The sequence below is a fragment of the Drosophila miranda genome, chromosome XL (genome assembly GCF_003369915.1).
Source record: "Drosophila miranda strain MSH22 chromosome XL, D.miranda_PacBio2.1, whole genome shotgun sequence".
Classification (NCBI taxonomy): Eukaryota; Metazoa; Arthropoda; class Insecta; order Diptera; family Drosophilidae; genus Drosophila; species Drosophila miranda.
This window is the reverse complement of record NC_046673.1, coordinates 13,180,362-13,193,676: the sequence shown is the minus strand read 5'-3', so window position 1 is coordinate 13,193,676 and position 13,315 is coordinate 13,180,362. Positions and strand designations below refer to the sequence as shown.

At 43.1% G+C, this 13,315-nt stretch overlaps 1 protein-coding gene across 12 annotated transcripts in view; it reads right to left on the bottom strand.

Moving 5' to 3' along the window:
- LOC108164678 (voltage-dependent T-type calcium channel subunit alpha-1G) overlaps positions 1 to 13,315 on the bottom strand; it is a 90,084-nt gene that overhangs the window by 6,291 nt on the left and 70,478 nt on the right. For 8 of the 12 annotated variants that reach the window (XM_033389347.1, XM_033389372.1, XM_033389365.1 and 5 more), the window contains 8 exons: positions 8,839 to 9,004; positions 5,590 to 5,745; positions 4,606 to 4,788; positions 4,120 to 4,365; positions 3,814 to 3,975; positions 2,259 to 3,748; positions 1,800 to 1,992; positions 1,546 to 1,695 (listed from right to left, as the gene is read on the bottom strand). In XM_033389347.1, the coding sequence (XP_033245238.1) occupies positions 1,546 to 1,695; positions 1,800 to 1,992; positions 2,259 to 3,748; positions 3,814 to 3,975; positions 4,120 to 4,365; positions 4,606 to 4,788; positions 5,590 to 5,745; positions 8,839 to 9,004 (2,746 nt within the window). Of the gene's footprint in view, positions 1 to 1,545; positions 1,696 to 1,799; positions 1,993 to 2,258; positions 3,749 to 3,813; positions 3,976 to 4,119; positions 4,366 to 4,605; positions 4,789 to 5,589; positions 5,746 to 8,838; positions 9,005 to 11,170; positions 11,286 to 13,315 lie in introns of those variants that run through there. The other 4 variants (XM_033389370.1, XM_033389380.1, XM_017300535.2 and 1 more) reach the window with 2 other exon arrangements.

The window sequence follows — 13,315 nt, the reverse complement described above, 5'->3', positions numbered from 1 at the left end:
GCATCAGTAAATATCTCCATCAGTCTGTACTGTACCATTGCTTTTAGAAGAATATGTATCTTCCTTGAGAGGAAACCCAACTAATTTCCATCTATTGCAAAAAATTTAAGTACAAATTCGCCTTTACAGGTTGCACCCTAAATACTAATTGTATCTGTATCCAGACGCTTCAAAGATTGTCCTGTCCATCTTAACTTCATTAATAGTTTTAAATTGTTAAACAACAATTATTTATCTCAGATATAACGTGGTATAAGATGGCCTTTTCTTTTCCTAACTTTGAATTTGTAAAAAATAACGCTAGATTTGAAAAGATAACCTAGACGTAGTTTTCAACTTTTGTTTTAATCCATGTACATAAAAGCTGTCTCGCCCATTTTTTCCATTATAAACTTTTTGACAAAGTTGTCGTTTCCTTTGTTTTGGCACCACCATCGTTCCGAACACAGTTGTATATATAAATGTATTGGTTATAATTATTATCATATACATACATATATGTGAATCTAAATGGAATGAATTAAATGATTAAATGAAATGGATTCAAATGGAACGTAATGGGTTCAATGGGATAATTTCTCAATACATTCAAATTCTTTTGGGGAGGAATAAAGCTGAACATGAGGGTTTTTTTTTGTTTTTTTTTTTTGGTTTTGTTTCGAGAAGTAACCGAATCGGTCGAATTATATATACAATATACATACAAGAACTCAATGGAGGCGAGCCAAACATTTACTGGATTTGGAATAGTATCTTTGGAATGGATTTCGGTTTCGGGACTACACACACATATAGTAACAAATGGTGAAAGCAATTGGATTTATTTTTTGCTCAGTAACTCATTAAAGCAGAATAAGGAATTTACCTGCGGTTTCGCGGGAGGGAGAGAGATACGGGTATGTACATATATACATAAGATACAGATAGATAGATAGATATATATAGATACACCCGATATTCACACACAATACGAATACATACATATGTATACACAAAAATTGAACAAAAATTGTTGAAAAGATTTGAGGAAGAAGTTGTTCAATTGTTCAATCGTGTGTCTGTGTGTGGGTGGGTGTGTGAGTGTTAGAGTATGTGTTTTTGTGTTTTTGTGTGTGTGTGTGTGTCTGTGTGTGTGTGTGTGCGCGAAAGAGAGAAAAGTATATAGAGATAGCCAATCAGCAGACAGATATAGATAGATAGAGCATAGCATCGAGCGAAGGAGCGAGCGAGCGAGCGAGCGAAGGCGATCTTGAGCTTGATATAGCTTTATTGAGAGCTTTAGCGAGAGCTTTTCTGATCCGCGCGTGCGCAAACAGCAGCCAAATAAATGGGCGTGGTCGATTCGATTGTACTGCTTGTTCTGGTTGTTGTTCTTGCTTGTTGTTGTTGTAGCTGTTATTGGAATCGCATTAGTTGTACTAGTTGTTGTTGATTTCTTGTTGTACAAATTTGTTGTTGAAATTTATCTGTCGATGATGCTGATGCTGAGGCCTGCGACTGCGACTGCTATCGGATTGCAAATTAGCCCAGAGACCCCCTACTTACCCTTAAAATCCCAAATATCCTCGGGCTCGATTCGCTAATCAATGACATTAACAAATCAATTATGGAAATGGTAACCAAAGATCCGTCCATGATATTCCAACCGGATGTGAAGTACGCATCCGTGCCGTAGAACATGCCCGTGGCGACTACCTGCAAACGGAATTCAGGTTTCGGTTTAAAGCAATGTTCTGCTTTTACGCCGGAAGAGCCAGTCGGTCCAGTCGGGCCAGTCAGGCCTACTGGCAAAATCGTACCTTAATGAACATCTCAACGGTGAAGACGGCGGTGAACACGTAATTGGCTGTTGACAGAAACAATCTTTCGGTGCTGGTTGGAGGGATGTTTGGTCTTTCCATCGCCAGGGTGATGCAGTTGAGTGCGATGAACAGCAGCACAACATTGTCAAACCACTTCTGATTGACAAACCACGTACAGACCTGCCGAAACCTGGGCGTCGCAAATCGAGTGGATATAAGGTGATTAATGGAAAAATTCAAAGTTTAAATTGCAATGGAATTTCCCAAATTCGCGTATGGGCACATCAATTAAGAAGATAGTCCTACGGTTTGGTTAGATATTGTTATGAAAAACCCATGATCTCAATGGATCTCAAATATAATATTCTTGCAAATTTTCTTATAAAGGGATCCGATTTCCCCGACTTTAGCGGACTTCCAGTCTTCGAAATAATTTGTAAATGCTAGGCCACTCACTTGTTATCCTCGGGAAAGACGTACATCGAGTAGGACTCACGCTCCATGGCGAACTGCCTTGGCGTGAGCCGTTCGATGATCATCATCAGCTTGGACATCCGCCCGCCACTTGACATCATGGAATGTGGCTGCAGTGCCATGTGCTGGAACTCTTTGGAGAGCCGATGGGACTGGGACTGGGGCTGCTGCTGGGAGGAGGACGAGGAGTCCTGTTGCTGTTGCTGGAGTAGCAGTTGCTGCTGGTGGAGCTGCTGCAACTGCTGGAGCTCCTTCTCCTCGAGCCGCTTCTTCAGGTTATAGTGGCTTATCGAGGTCTTGCGCTTGTCCCGCGCCTCGATGTACTGCTGCAGCATGTTGTCCGGCTCGTTGAGATTGCCGTACGACCTCTGCCACTTGTCGAGGTCCATCTTAGAATTCGTGTAGGACAGCGACTTGCGGTTCGCCTCCAGGTTGTGCAGATTCAGGTGCGAGGTCTTGCTGAATGCCAGCTCAATGGAGCTCATCCGCCGCTGACCCGGGCCCGGACGCAGCTTCGGGGGCTGGTTCAGGTTCTGGTACACCTGCGAGTTGAAGATGCAGGCCGAGGCCCGGCGACTGCCCAGCGCCGCCCCCGGACTACTGCCACTGCCGATGCTCAGCGTGTTCGAGAGTCTGCGGATCGAGTTTTGCGGGCTCAGCCGGTTGGTGTCCTTGGCAGCTCCTGCTGCGTTTCCGCTTCCTGCACCTGCACCACCTCCTCCCAATCCTCCTCCCGCACTGCTCCTCAGCAGGAAGCTGTTGTCGCTGCCGTTGTTCAGCTGCTGCTGCTGCTCCTCCTCGTCATGGCCACTGATGCTGTCCTCAGCTGCGGCTGTCGGCTGGGGTCTTCTCTTCTTGGAGCTGCTACGCCGGAAGCGCTGCTTAAAGCTGCCCCCACCAATTCCGCTGTACGGGGACGGGGACGGGGACGGGGTCAGGGGAAGGCGCTCGCTGGAAGAACTGCCGCTGGTCGAGGCACCGGCACTGGTAGCAGTTCCAGGTCCAGCTCCGGGTCCAATTCCAGTTCCAGGTCCATGGACTGTCATCGAGCCCGTCAGATCATTCAGACTGTGACTGTAGCTGTGGCTCTCCGTGTGCGCTGTGGAGGGCCCAATCGGAGGCTGGAGTCCCCCCGCCGTCGACGAGGAGGATATAGTGGGCACATAGATGGGCGTGGCAGCTGCTGTCGAGCCAGAGCTCTTCGATATGTCATCGATGATGACGCTGTGCATGCTGCTTCCTGTGCTCCCCGTCCCACCTGCTATCCCCATGCTCATGCCCATGCCTATGCCCATGCCTCCGCCCACACCCACTCCCAGCTGGCTGGCGTTGAGGATGTTGAGCGGTTTGTGGGCGAGCACTGGGGAGGGTGGAATGAGATCGATGGCGGGTATGCCCTCGTCCAGGGTGCGCTGTCCCCCAGTGAAAATGTTCGGGGGTCGCAGCAGCGATGGCGATGGAGGAGGCGGTGGCTGTTGGCGTGGCAGTAGAGTTGAATGAAGTTCGAAAAGCGAGAAAACGATCAGAGAGCACTCACCTCCATGTCGCCCCACTGGCGGAAGGTCATGCCCGGCTCCAGGGTGGTGCTGGGCGAGTCCTGCGGCGTGGCCGCCGTCGTTGTGATGATAGGTGGCTCCCGGACGAGCCGCATTTTGGAAAGGCGCGGCGCCTCGCTGCGTCTGTCCTTGACGGAGTATGTCTGTGTGCGAAGCGAGCAGTGGACATGATGTGTATGTGGATGGGGGTGTCATAAGTCATGTCCTGTTCGTCGTAGGTCGTGGCTGCTCTTCCCGTGGCAGTACCCAGCGTGTGGGTCCGTCGGGCCCGTTGCTGGGTCACTTACCTTTTTGAGGCCGCCGCGGGGCTTGCTGCTGCTGCCCTCTTCGTGTGGCATCAGCTTGAGCATGTTGCTGGCGCCGCTGCCTCCACCTCCAGCCTCCTTGTCCTGGCCGGAAGCAGTAATGCCAGACGCCGGTGCGCCACCCGGCGTGGGCAGCTCATTGATCTGGTAATCGTGACTGGGCTGGAGCAGCCGCTGGCGGTGCATGTTGCTCTTGGCCTCGATGATCAGCTCGGCCGAGTCCTGCAGCTGTTGGTGGGAGTAGGAGGACGAGCCGTGGATAGAACCGGTGCTGTGCTTCACACACACACACACACACACAAACATGCATTCAACACACTCTCATTGAGACTGTAGCACACACTCATGCAACGAGACGCATGCAACCGAATACACCACTCACACACAGGCACACAGGCACACATACACGCACCGGATCTGTGTCCACTGTGGCACTTCCGTTTCCGCTTTCGCTTCCGGATGACTTACCTTGCGCACGTCCTCCGCTGAGCGCCAGCGATTGCGTACCTCGTAGTAACTATCGTTAGTGGTCGATGAATCCGCCTCGCTGCGCGATTCATCGTACATACCATCGCTATAATTCTCGGCCAATGTCTCTTCGCGCAGTTTCTTAACCAACTCGCGCTGTTCGCGCTCGCGACGTTCATTTCGCTGAGGGAATCAAAATTTCAAAATTAGACTTTCTCGTCAACCTTAGAGCGTGGAGCATGGAGTGGGGGATTCTTTGGGGGTCGGTCGGCTGCTCAGCTGGTCGCGTGCCACACGCGTTTTTTGCCTCACGCTGGTTCTTGGGTGGGTGCTTGGAATTGCGCTGGAGAGGGCAAGGCTGTGGGAGGAGAGGGCTGTGGGTGATCGACTGATGTTGGGATACAACACGTTTTGCTTATCGGAGCTCGGGCTTTTCGAGCTGCATATGAATATTCGTGTTGCATTCAATGGCTAATCGAAGCTTTACTTTCTGGATCAGAAACTTAATCGTTCGAATTGATCGATCATTCTGCAAAATAACACAGCTTCTCAACGCATGCATTTCTAGAAATATTAGAGAAATGATTTTTCTTCATTTGTAAATCAGTTAATTAATCAAAGTAATTTTCATGGATGGTCAATGATACTTTGAATGAACGCTTATCATTCTTGAAAATACACGAAAAAGTGTAAAAAGTCCTTCTACACTTATCGATCTATCGTGTCTACCGTTCGGATAGCAGCCTGGAGCTTTCAATTTTTATTTGATCTATATGTTTAATTTATGTATGCACTATACGAGCTATCGATTTTGCATTCCGATAGCTAAGCGTCGATTTATCGATTTATCAACACCGAGCTAGTGTTCGATTGCATCGCTGTTCGAATGGCGATTGCGACGAGTTAGTTGGGGTGTTAATGGGGGGGTTGGGTCTTTGATGAGGGGTAAAGCAAGGGAACTTTTTTTTGTTGGCAAAACTCTACCTCTGAACTGAATCCCTCAACCAAAATGGCCACCAATAAATTAAATAGCACATAATTGCCGAATGTCATTAGGGCCACAAAGTACAATGCGGCCCAATGACTTGTCTTTTCCATTCCATTGAACAGGACGACGTTCCAATCCTCTTGCGTCAGTATCTAAAAACATTTTGTTGGTGATTGTTGTTGTAGATTGTTGTTGAGTTGATTGTTGTTGGAAGATTGTTGTAGTTGGAGTTGGAATTTTTGTTGGAGTTGTTGTTGTTGTTGATCGGTTGGAGTTGCAGTTGCAGTGGCGGGCGGCAAACGTGGTGCAGATATAACATACATATGCATGGATATCATATATATGTCGGATATACATGTATCGATAATTAATAGAAAGAAGCGAAAGAAAAAAAGAACGAAATACCAATAAACAAATTTTGTAGTTTTATTTGTTGCGGTGGGTGGCACGTAAGTAAGTAAGTAAGTAGAAACGTAATATAAAACGAATGCCAAACGAATGTTAAATGTCAGACAAAGGCAGAGACAGACAGATACAGAGAGAGCGCAAGAGAGAGCAGAGAGAGAGAGCAAAGAAAGAGAGCGAAAGAGACATAGAGATGGCGAGAGCGAGAGCGAGAGATAGTCAAATATATTATATAACCTGTTGGTCGGATATATGTAGCATACTTTAACGAGTTGTTCCATATGTCCTCGTACATATGTATACTCGCATATCTGAATGATTGTGGGCACTAGCTTTTGTTTGCTAGCTCTGGCCGCCGCAAAAAAGATGCGTTAATCGTGAAACTTAACTAACATTATAGGTATTGCTGTAAGAGTATTTGATTTGACCATGAACATCGGCTGTTCACAGCTGTGCATCATTTAGAATGCTTGAAAGCGAATGTTTTACTTTCACTGAGATCGTTTTGAATAGGTACTAGTAGTATATTCAGTAATACAAATTTCAACTCAAAAAACGATAAGTTTATTAATAATCTAACATTTTCTAAGTTTATTTCTTATTCTATTAGCAAGTCTTCACAGAAGAATAGGTCTTCTTCTGGACCAGCTGTTACGAACATTATCCTTGAATATAATCAGAAACATTTACAGGAATATCACAAATGTTGGACTCTTACGGACAGCACTCGATCAATCATTTGCGGATTAATCAATCATAGCTTATGACTTAAGAGTAATTCGGCAATCAACAGGCAAACGCAAACAAAAGCAAGCAGACTGTGTCAGAGCAAGAGAGACAGCAAGAGAGAGATATGGTGGGAGAGAGAGAGATATGTAGAGCAGGATAGTTGGAAGGCGAAAAGGATTTGAGTGTGCAAGCAGTGCCAGCGACACTCGATGCATATTATTCGTTTCGTTTCTCTGGCTGGACAGTACAGTGCGACCAATATCCAATATTTGTAAGTAGGCTGCTGCACAGAGCGGTTCTTCAAACAATAATTCGTGGTGTGGCATACTAAAAACTAAAGAAAGGCACACAAAAACAACGCAAAATCAAACTAAGACAAAAACGAGAACGCTATAAGCAAAGCCAAAAGCGAAAGCAAAAGCAAAAGCAAAACCAATTCAATAGCAAAACTCAAAGAGAAGCAGCAGCACGGCGGCCGCTCTCCTCGGACTAAGGACAAAGAGCAAAAGGCAAAGGCAAAGGCAAAAAGCGCACATAATTCTTGCATAGGAATTTTTCAAAGATTTCAAATTTTTTGTTTTGTTTTTTTTTTTTTTGGTATTTCTGTTTTGCTCTGTACACGACGTGCCAATGTTTTTTTTTCTGTTCTATTTAAAAGTTGTTTTTTGTTTTTTAATATGATACAATACGAATGCGGTTGATATAAAAGTTAAATTTAATGTTCAGTTTTGGTTTTTTGTTTTTTTTTTTTGTTTTTTTTATGGTTCTTAACTTTGTGGCTGTACATTGGTATTGGTATTGCACAAATACAACTTTCAACATATTGATGTATATATGTATAACGATTTGTATATGGTTTTGCTTAGCGACAATTTTCGAATGGTTCGACTATGTGAGACAGAGAGAGAGAGACAGAAAAAGAGAGAGAGGAAGAGGGAAACAGAAAAAGAGAGAGAGAACGAGACGGAGATTTTGGGGTTTTCTTGGGAGGAGGGTATGGGCGGCTAATTGAAAAGTTAAAAGCTTTATTTCGTTTGTAACAAGCTAACGAACAAACGAACCAAATGGAACAAAACGAAACGGAACGGAACGGAAATGAAACAATTATATACAAATTCTAGTTGTAGAGTAGTGAGAGTGTGCGTGTGTGTGTCAGTAGGGATCTGACTTTGAATTGGATTATAAATCGGAATCATATCCGAGGATTGCATACAACAAAATCAAAGCCGAAAGCCGGAGGCAAAGGCATAGGCAATAAAGCTGAGAGGATCCCAAGGGGGTCATGCAACAAAAGGTAGCATCATCGATAACGGTTTGCTTGGCTTAAGTCATGTGTCGTGTACGAGTGGGTGGGTGAAAGATAAGGAGAGATAGAAGAGAGAGAGAGAGAGAGAGAAGGATAAAAGAAAAGAAGTTATGTGATAGAGCGCTTGGCCAGACGAGACTGTACCTCTGCAGAGCAGCGTACAGCAGTACTGTGGAAGCATAAGTGGATAATGGGATGTGATCTGTACACAATATATATATATACACTGGTGGGAAGATATGCGGCCTACTCTGGTGTTCTTTTGTGAGGATTTTGCATGTGTGTTAGTGGGGCATAGGCATAGGGGTGTGGACTACATTTGCTGGCATCGGAATCGAAATCTCAATTCAAACTCAAATCGAAAAATTCAAAAGTGAACAGGAGAACTCAAAGATCAGAACTCAAAAGATATAACTAACGAAGGGATGGTTGGAAATACATATATATTGGCTAGGAATCACGAGAAATCAATACAAATCAAGAGGTCAAACAGAGAAATAGAGAAAGAGAGACAGAGAAACTAGGAACTGGGTACTTTTGTGGCAATACTTGAAAATTTTAAAAAAATACTGGTTACATAATCGCAAGAATTTCAGACTCATTTGATAGGTGATATTTGTTGTAACTGTTGTATTTTTCTTACAGTGGGGAAAAGTGGGTGTGGGTGTGGGTGTGGCTGGATCTGTTACATACAGTGGGAGTAAGGGATGGGTGCGGTTGGATGGTTGGATGTGGGTGGTTGGGTGGGGGTGGTTGGGTGTGGTTGGGGGATTCTGTAAGTTTATTGCTGTTTTATTGTTCTTACTTGGAATACTGTGACAGTGGCCCACAAAATGTTGTTGAAGTGTTTGCGATCGCACTCGCATTGCGGATGCCGGCTGATTATTTCGGGACACGTACACTCGCGTTCGAGTCCGGATTCGTCCAAAAATTTACAAAACTTACCGCCAAACAGATACATGCCGAGTATGCTGTAGGTTTATATATATGTATGTTTTATATATATATATAGGTATATATTTATAGAGTTATAGATGTGTGTTGTTATTCGATATTCATTTATACATATATAGGCATATACTATATATATAAATTGATTCATAGATATAGTCATAGAGAGAGTGGTAAAGGGGTGGTTTCCTTATATGCTCGTATATGCAAATGGTTGCAATTCATATATGTACATATATGTATACATATATATGTACTATGTATATATTTTGTATATACGGATATAGGGTCCTGTACTATACATGGGGCTGGGTGTTAACTGGGATTATTCTCGGGTATGTACGTATATATAGTATATATGTATATAAAAAGAGACAAAGAGAAGGACAGAGAAATAGTGTGAGAAGGAGACTTCTGGCGACTTTTGGTCTTCTATCTGGAGTTGGCCTGGAGTTCTGTTCTGTTTTCTGTTTTCTGTTCTGATGGGTTCTGATGTCTGTTTATATACAGAGTGAATCTGGACATGGGCCCTCATACATACATATGTTTATTTACTTGTATTCATGTGGTGTGAGGTGCCTAGGGACTGGGTTTTTTGTTGTACAGTTTGTTGGGTCCCGAGACTATAGTAGTAATGCATGTACATGTACATATGCATGTGATGTGTGTGTGTGTGAGTGTGTGTGCGAGAGTGTGCCTGAGGGGTCAGAGTTACAGTGGGTCAGATAGTTTACAGTGGGCAATGCATATGTGTGTGTAATCGAGAGAGTGGGAGAGAAAGAGAGAGGGGGAGATACAGAGGGAGAGTTCTCTTTTTAGAGGGATACGTTCGGGGCTGAGTTCTATACAACTTAGAGACTAGAATAGGATGAGGACTATAGATAGAAATTGGCACGAATACGGGATATACACTTAGATATAGTAGGATAAAGATAAAGAGCAAAATGTGAGTGACAAAGAAGGCAAACGAAAGTGGGAGGACAACAAGAGACAAAGTGACAATCAAAGCATATATATGTGGTACATACGAGTAGTACATACGCATACGAATAAGATAGTATAGCATATGAGAGACAAAGAGACAGACAGATAGATAGATAGATAGATAGTTAGATATAAAAATCGTGTGTGTTTCGGAGGTGTACGAAGTATGCAATGTGTTCGAGTCGAGTCGGGGTGGGGTTGGCTGGGGTGGATGCTGGGATGCAAACTGATTTATCAGTTATACTTGAATATTTTATATACACGGATCCGAACCCATGCAAAGCTCAACAACGAACTCGAACGAACGGTAATGCTTACCTGGTGCAATGTACAAATATAAAGATATATACACAGATACAGATACGGCTATAGATAGGCTATAATATGCTTGGATATGTCTATGGTTATATGGCTGGCTTAATCAGCTCTCTCGAATATCTACGGATACTCGTACGGATACTCATACGGATACTCATACGGAACTGCATGCGGATGCGCGCTGCTTGCTATTGAACTCGAAACGGTAACGCTTAACTGGCATGCCAACTCAAGAATCGTAATCGAAATGTTAATCGTAATCGTAATCGAAATCGGTATTGTAATCGAAGGAACTCAATATCAAAGCATGTTCAACTGAATACTACACTCAAGTACACACCACAAATTAGTGCGAGCGAGCTATCGCCATCGACATCGACATCGCTCTGCCAATCGGCTTATCGATAATAAATCATAAAATTATAACAAATCCTTGTGTGCGTGTGTGTACGTGTGCCACACACTCGCACACAAGGATACACAGATAGACGAAGACAGAGCGAGAGAGAGAGAGAGTGATAGGAAGACACAACGGTAATAATGCTTTACGATCAATGGTTATCGCAACGGTAAATGTAATCGAAACAGAAACGAAAATCAAAACACTCGTCAAAACTGAAGCGGAATTCAAAGTGAAAGGAAGAAAAACAAAATGCTCTTTGGTTCCGAAAAGGATCTCAGAATATCTTTATCTTTTCTTTCCTTTTGGTTTCTTGGCTTTTGCATTTCTTTTTCAGTTTCATGAACAGTTAATCGTAATCATATCAGTAGTAGCAGATAATGGCGTAACATTAGGAGTAGTAGGAGTAGTAGTAGCAGTAGTAGTATAGATATATATATTTATAGGTTTATATATGGTATAAGGCTGATAGCAATGGGTCTACCTGGAACACTGTGACGAGCGCCCAGAGCAGGCTGTCGAAATTCTTACGATCGCAAATCATCTCTCCGTTAACTTTCTCGCAGAATTTACATCCGAACAGATTCATGCCGAGTATACTAAAGTGATGGTTTGTTTTTGTTGATATATAATATGATATATATATATATATATATTTTATTGTTTGTTGTTGGTTTTTTTTGTTGTTTGTTTTCGATTATCATTATAACATATATTCTTATATATTTTTGTGTTTTTTTGAGGTTTTTTTGAGGTTTTTTGGGTTTTTTTTTGGGTTGGTGTTTAGCATACATTTAAGTTTATTTTAATTTCGGTTTTCAGTATTCAGTTTATTCGATTATTATTTTGTTTTGGTTTTGGTTTTAGTAAGTTTTTTTTATTTATTAAATTGTGTGGAGTGTGACGAAGAGAGAGAGAGAGAGACAAAATATAGAAATAGAGAGAGAGAGAGAGTTAAGAAAGAAAGAGACAGAGTGAGAGAGTGTGAGAGAAAAAGACAGACACAGAGAGAGAGAGAGAGAGAGAGAGAGAGCGAGAGAGAAAAGGAGCGAGAGAGAGTGTGTTTGTGTTGCTGTTGGTGAGCGACGAGCGGCAAACAAAAGAAAACACTCCAATAGAGAGAGAGAGAGAGTTATAGAGAGGGGCTGCTGGCAGGGCTTTAAGGTTGCAGCTTTCGGTTCAAAGCTTTCCTCTCTGAGGATCATAGCTCACCCACAAGACTGCAATCGGACTACAACAGAAGTAAAACGAAACAAAGATTCAGTTCAATCCCAAGCTGAGAGAGACAGAGACAGAGACAGTGGAGAGAGGTGAAGCTATAGCCGGTGGTGGGTGGGACGGTGACGGATGGTGGCGTGGGGTTTGGGGGTTATTCATTCAGATTTTGGTTTGGTTTGTGGTCTGTTTTGCGGTTTAGGTTTAGGTTTCTCTTTAGAGTTTAATCAGGGGTCGTTTATCGAGTTGGTTTGTCGGTTTTGGTTTCAGTCGTCTCGTAGAGACATCGACGCTGGCTTCAATTTCATACGAAATACGGCATTTTCATGAACTTCTTTAATCGGTGGCATATTCGATATGTACGAGTTGTAGTATGTAAATATATCTGGAGAGTTACATATGTCTCATGTGTTGCATGTTGCATGTTGCATGTTGTGTCGCAGCTTTTGCTGTTGCTATTCTAACTACACAAACTCGATTACGTTTACTTTAGCAACTAGACTAGCTAATTATTTTGTATTGTACGTGTGTTGTATTGTGTTCTTGTGTGTTCTTGGCCGTGTGCGAGTGTGAAATTGATACAATACCATAGTTATACGAGTACGATACAGTATATCAATTACGAGTAATCATATAAAGTATAGCGACAGAGAGAGAGAGATAGAGAAAGAGAGAGAGATCGAGTATATATCGAGTACGAGTATGTATCAAAACTGCAGCGGCTGCAATACTACACAATAATTAAGCGTACGATCTGGTACTTGTGTGTCTCTGCGTGTCTTTGTGTTGTGCGTGTGCCGTGTCTGTGTGAAAAGCTCAAAGCGGGGAAGGAAGCTCACTCGCAAGCCAATCAAAACTTCGGATCGAGCTTTCAAGTGTCTCTGGAGTGTGGTCTGTGTGTTTGTGTTTTCAGTGTTGGTTAACGCTAAGAGAAGCTAAGACACACATTTAGTTAATTTGAATTGGAATAAAGCGTATTTTTGGCTAACTAACTGGCTAACTAATTTGTTTTTGTTTATTTTGATGTAGTTTCTGTGGCTGTTGTTGGTGTATCGGTGTGTCTGGGTAAAACTCAAGTAAACGAAATGAATTTTGAGCAGAAATTGAATTGGAGTGAGAATGGGAGTGAGAGAAATAGTGAGTGATTTTGGAATTTGAAACGGGGGACTAAAAGAGTACGAATATTCTTGACTAAAAGCTGAATAAGTTCTTAAAATGTACGCGGAGCCAGAACTGAATCAGAATATTGACGGTGTATCAAGTGAGTGAGAGTGAGAGAGAGGGAGAGAGAGAGACCGAAAGAATAAATCCACTCGATCGTGTTTATGTGTGTGTCAAATAGAGAGAGTAATGCAAAGTGAGCGAGCGAGAAGACAAAGTGTACGACAACTTACGGCAAAGAGAGAGAGAGAGA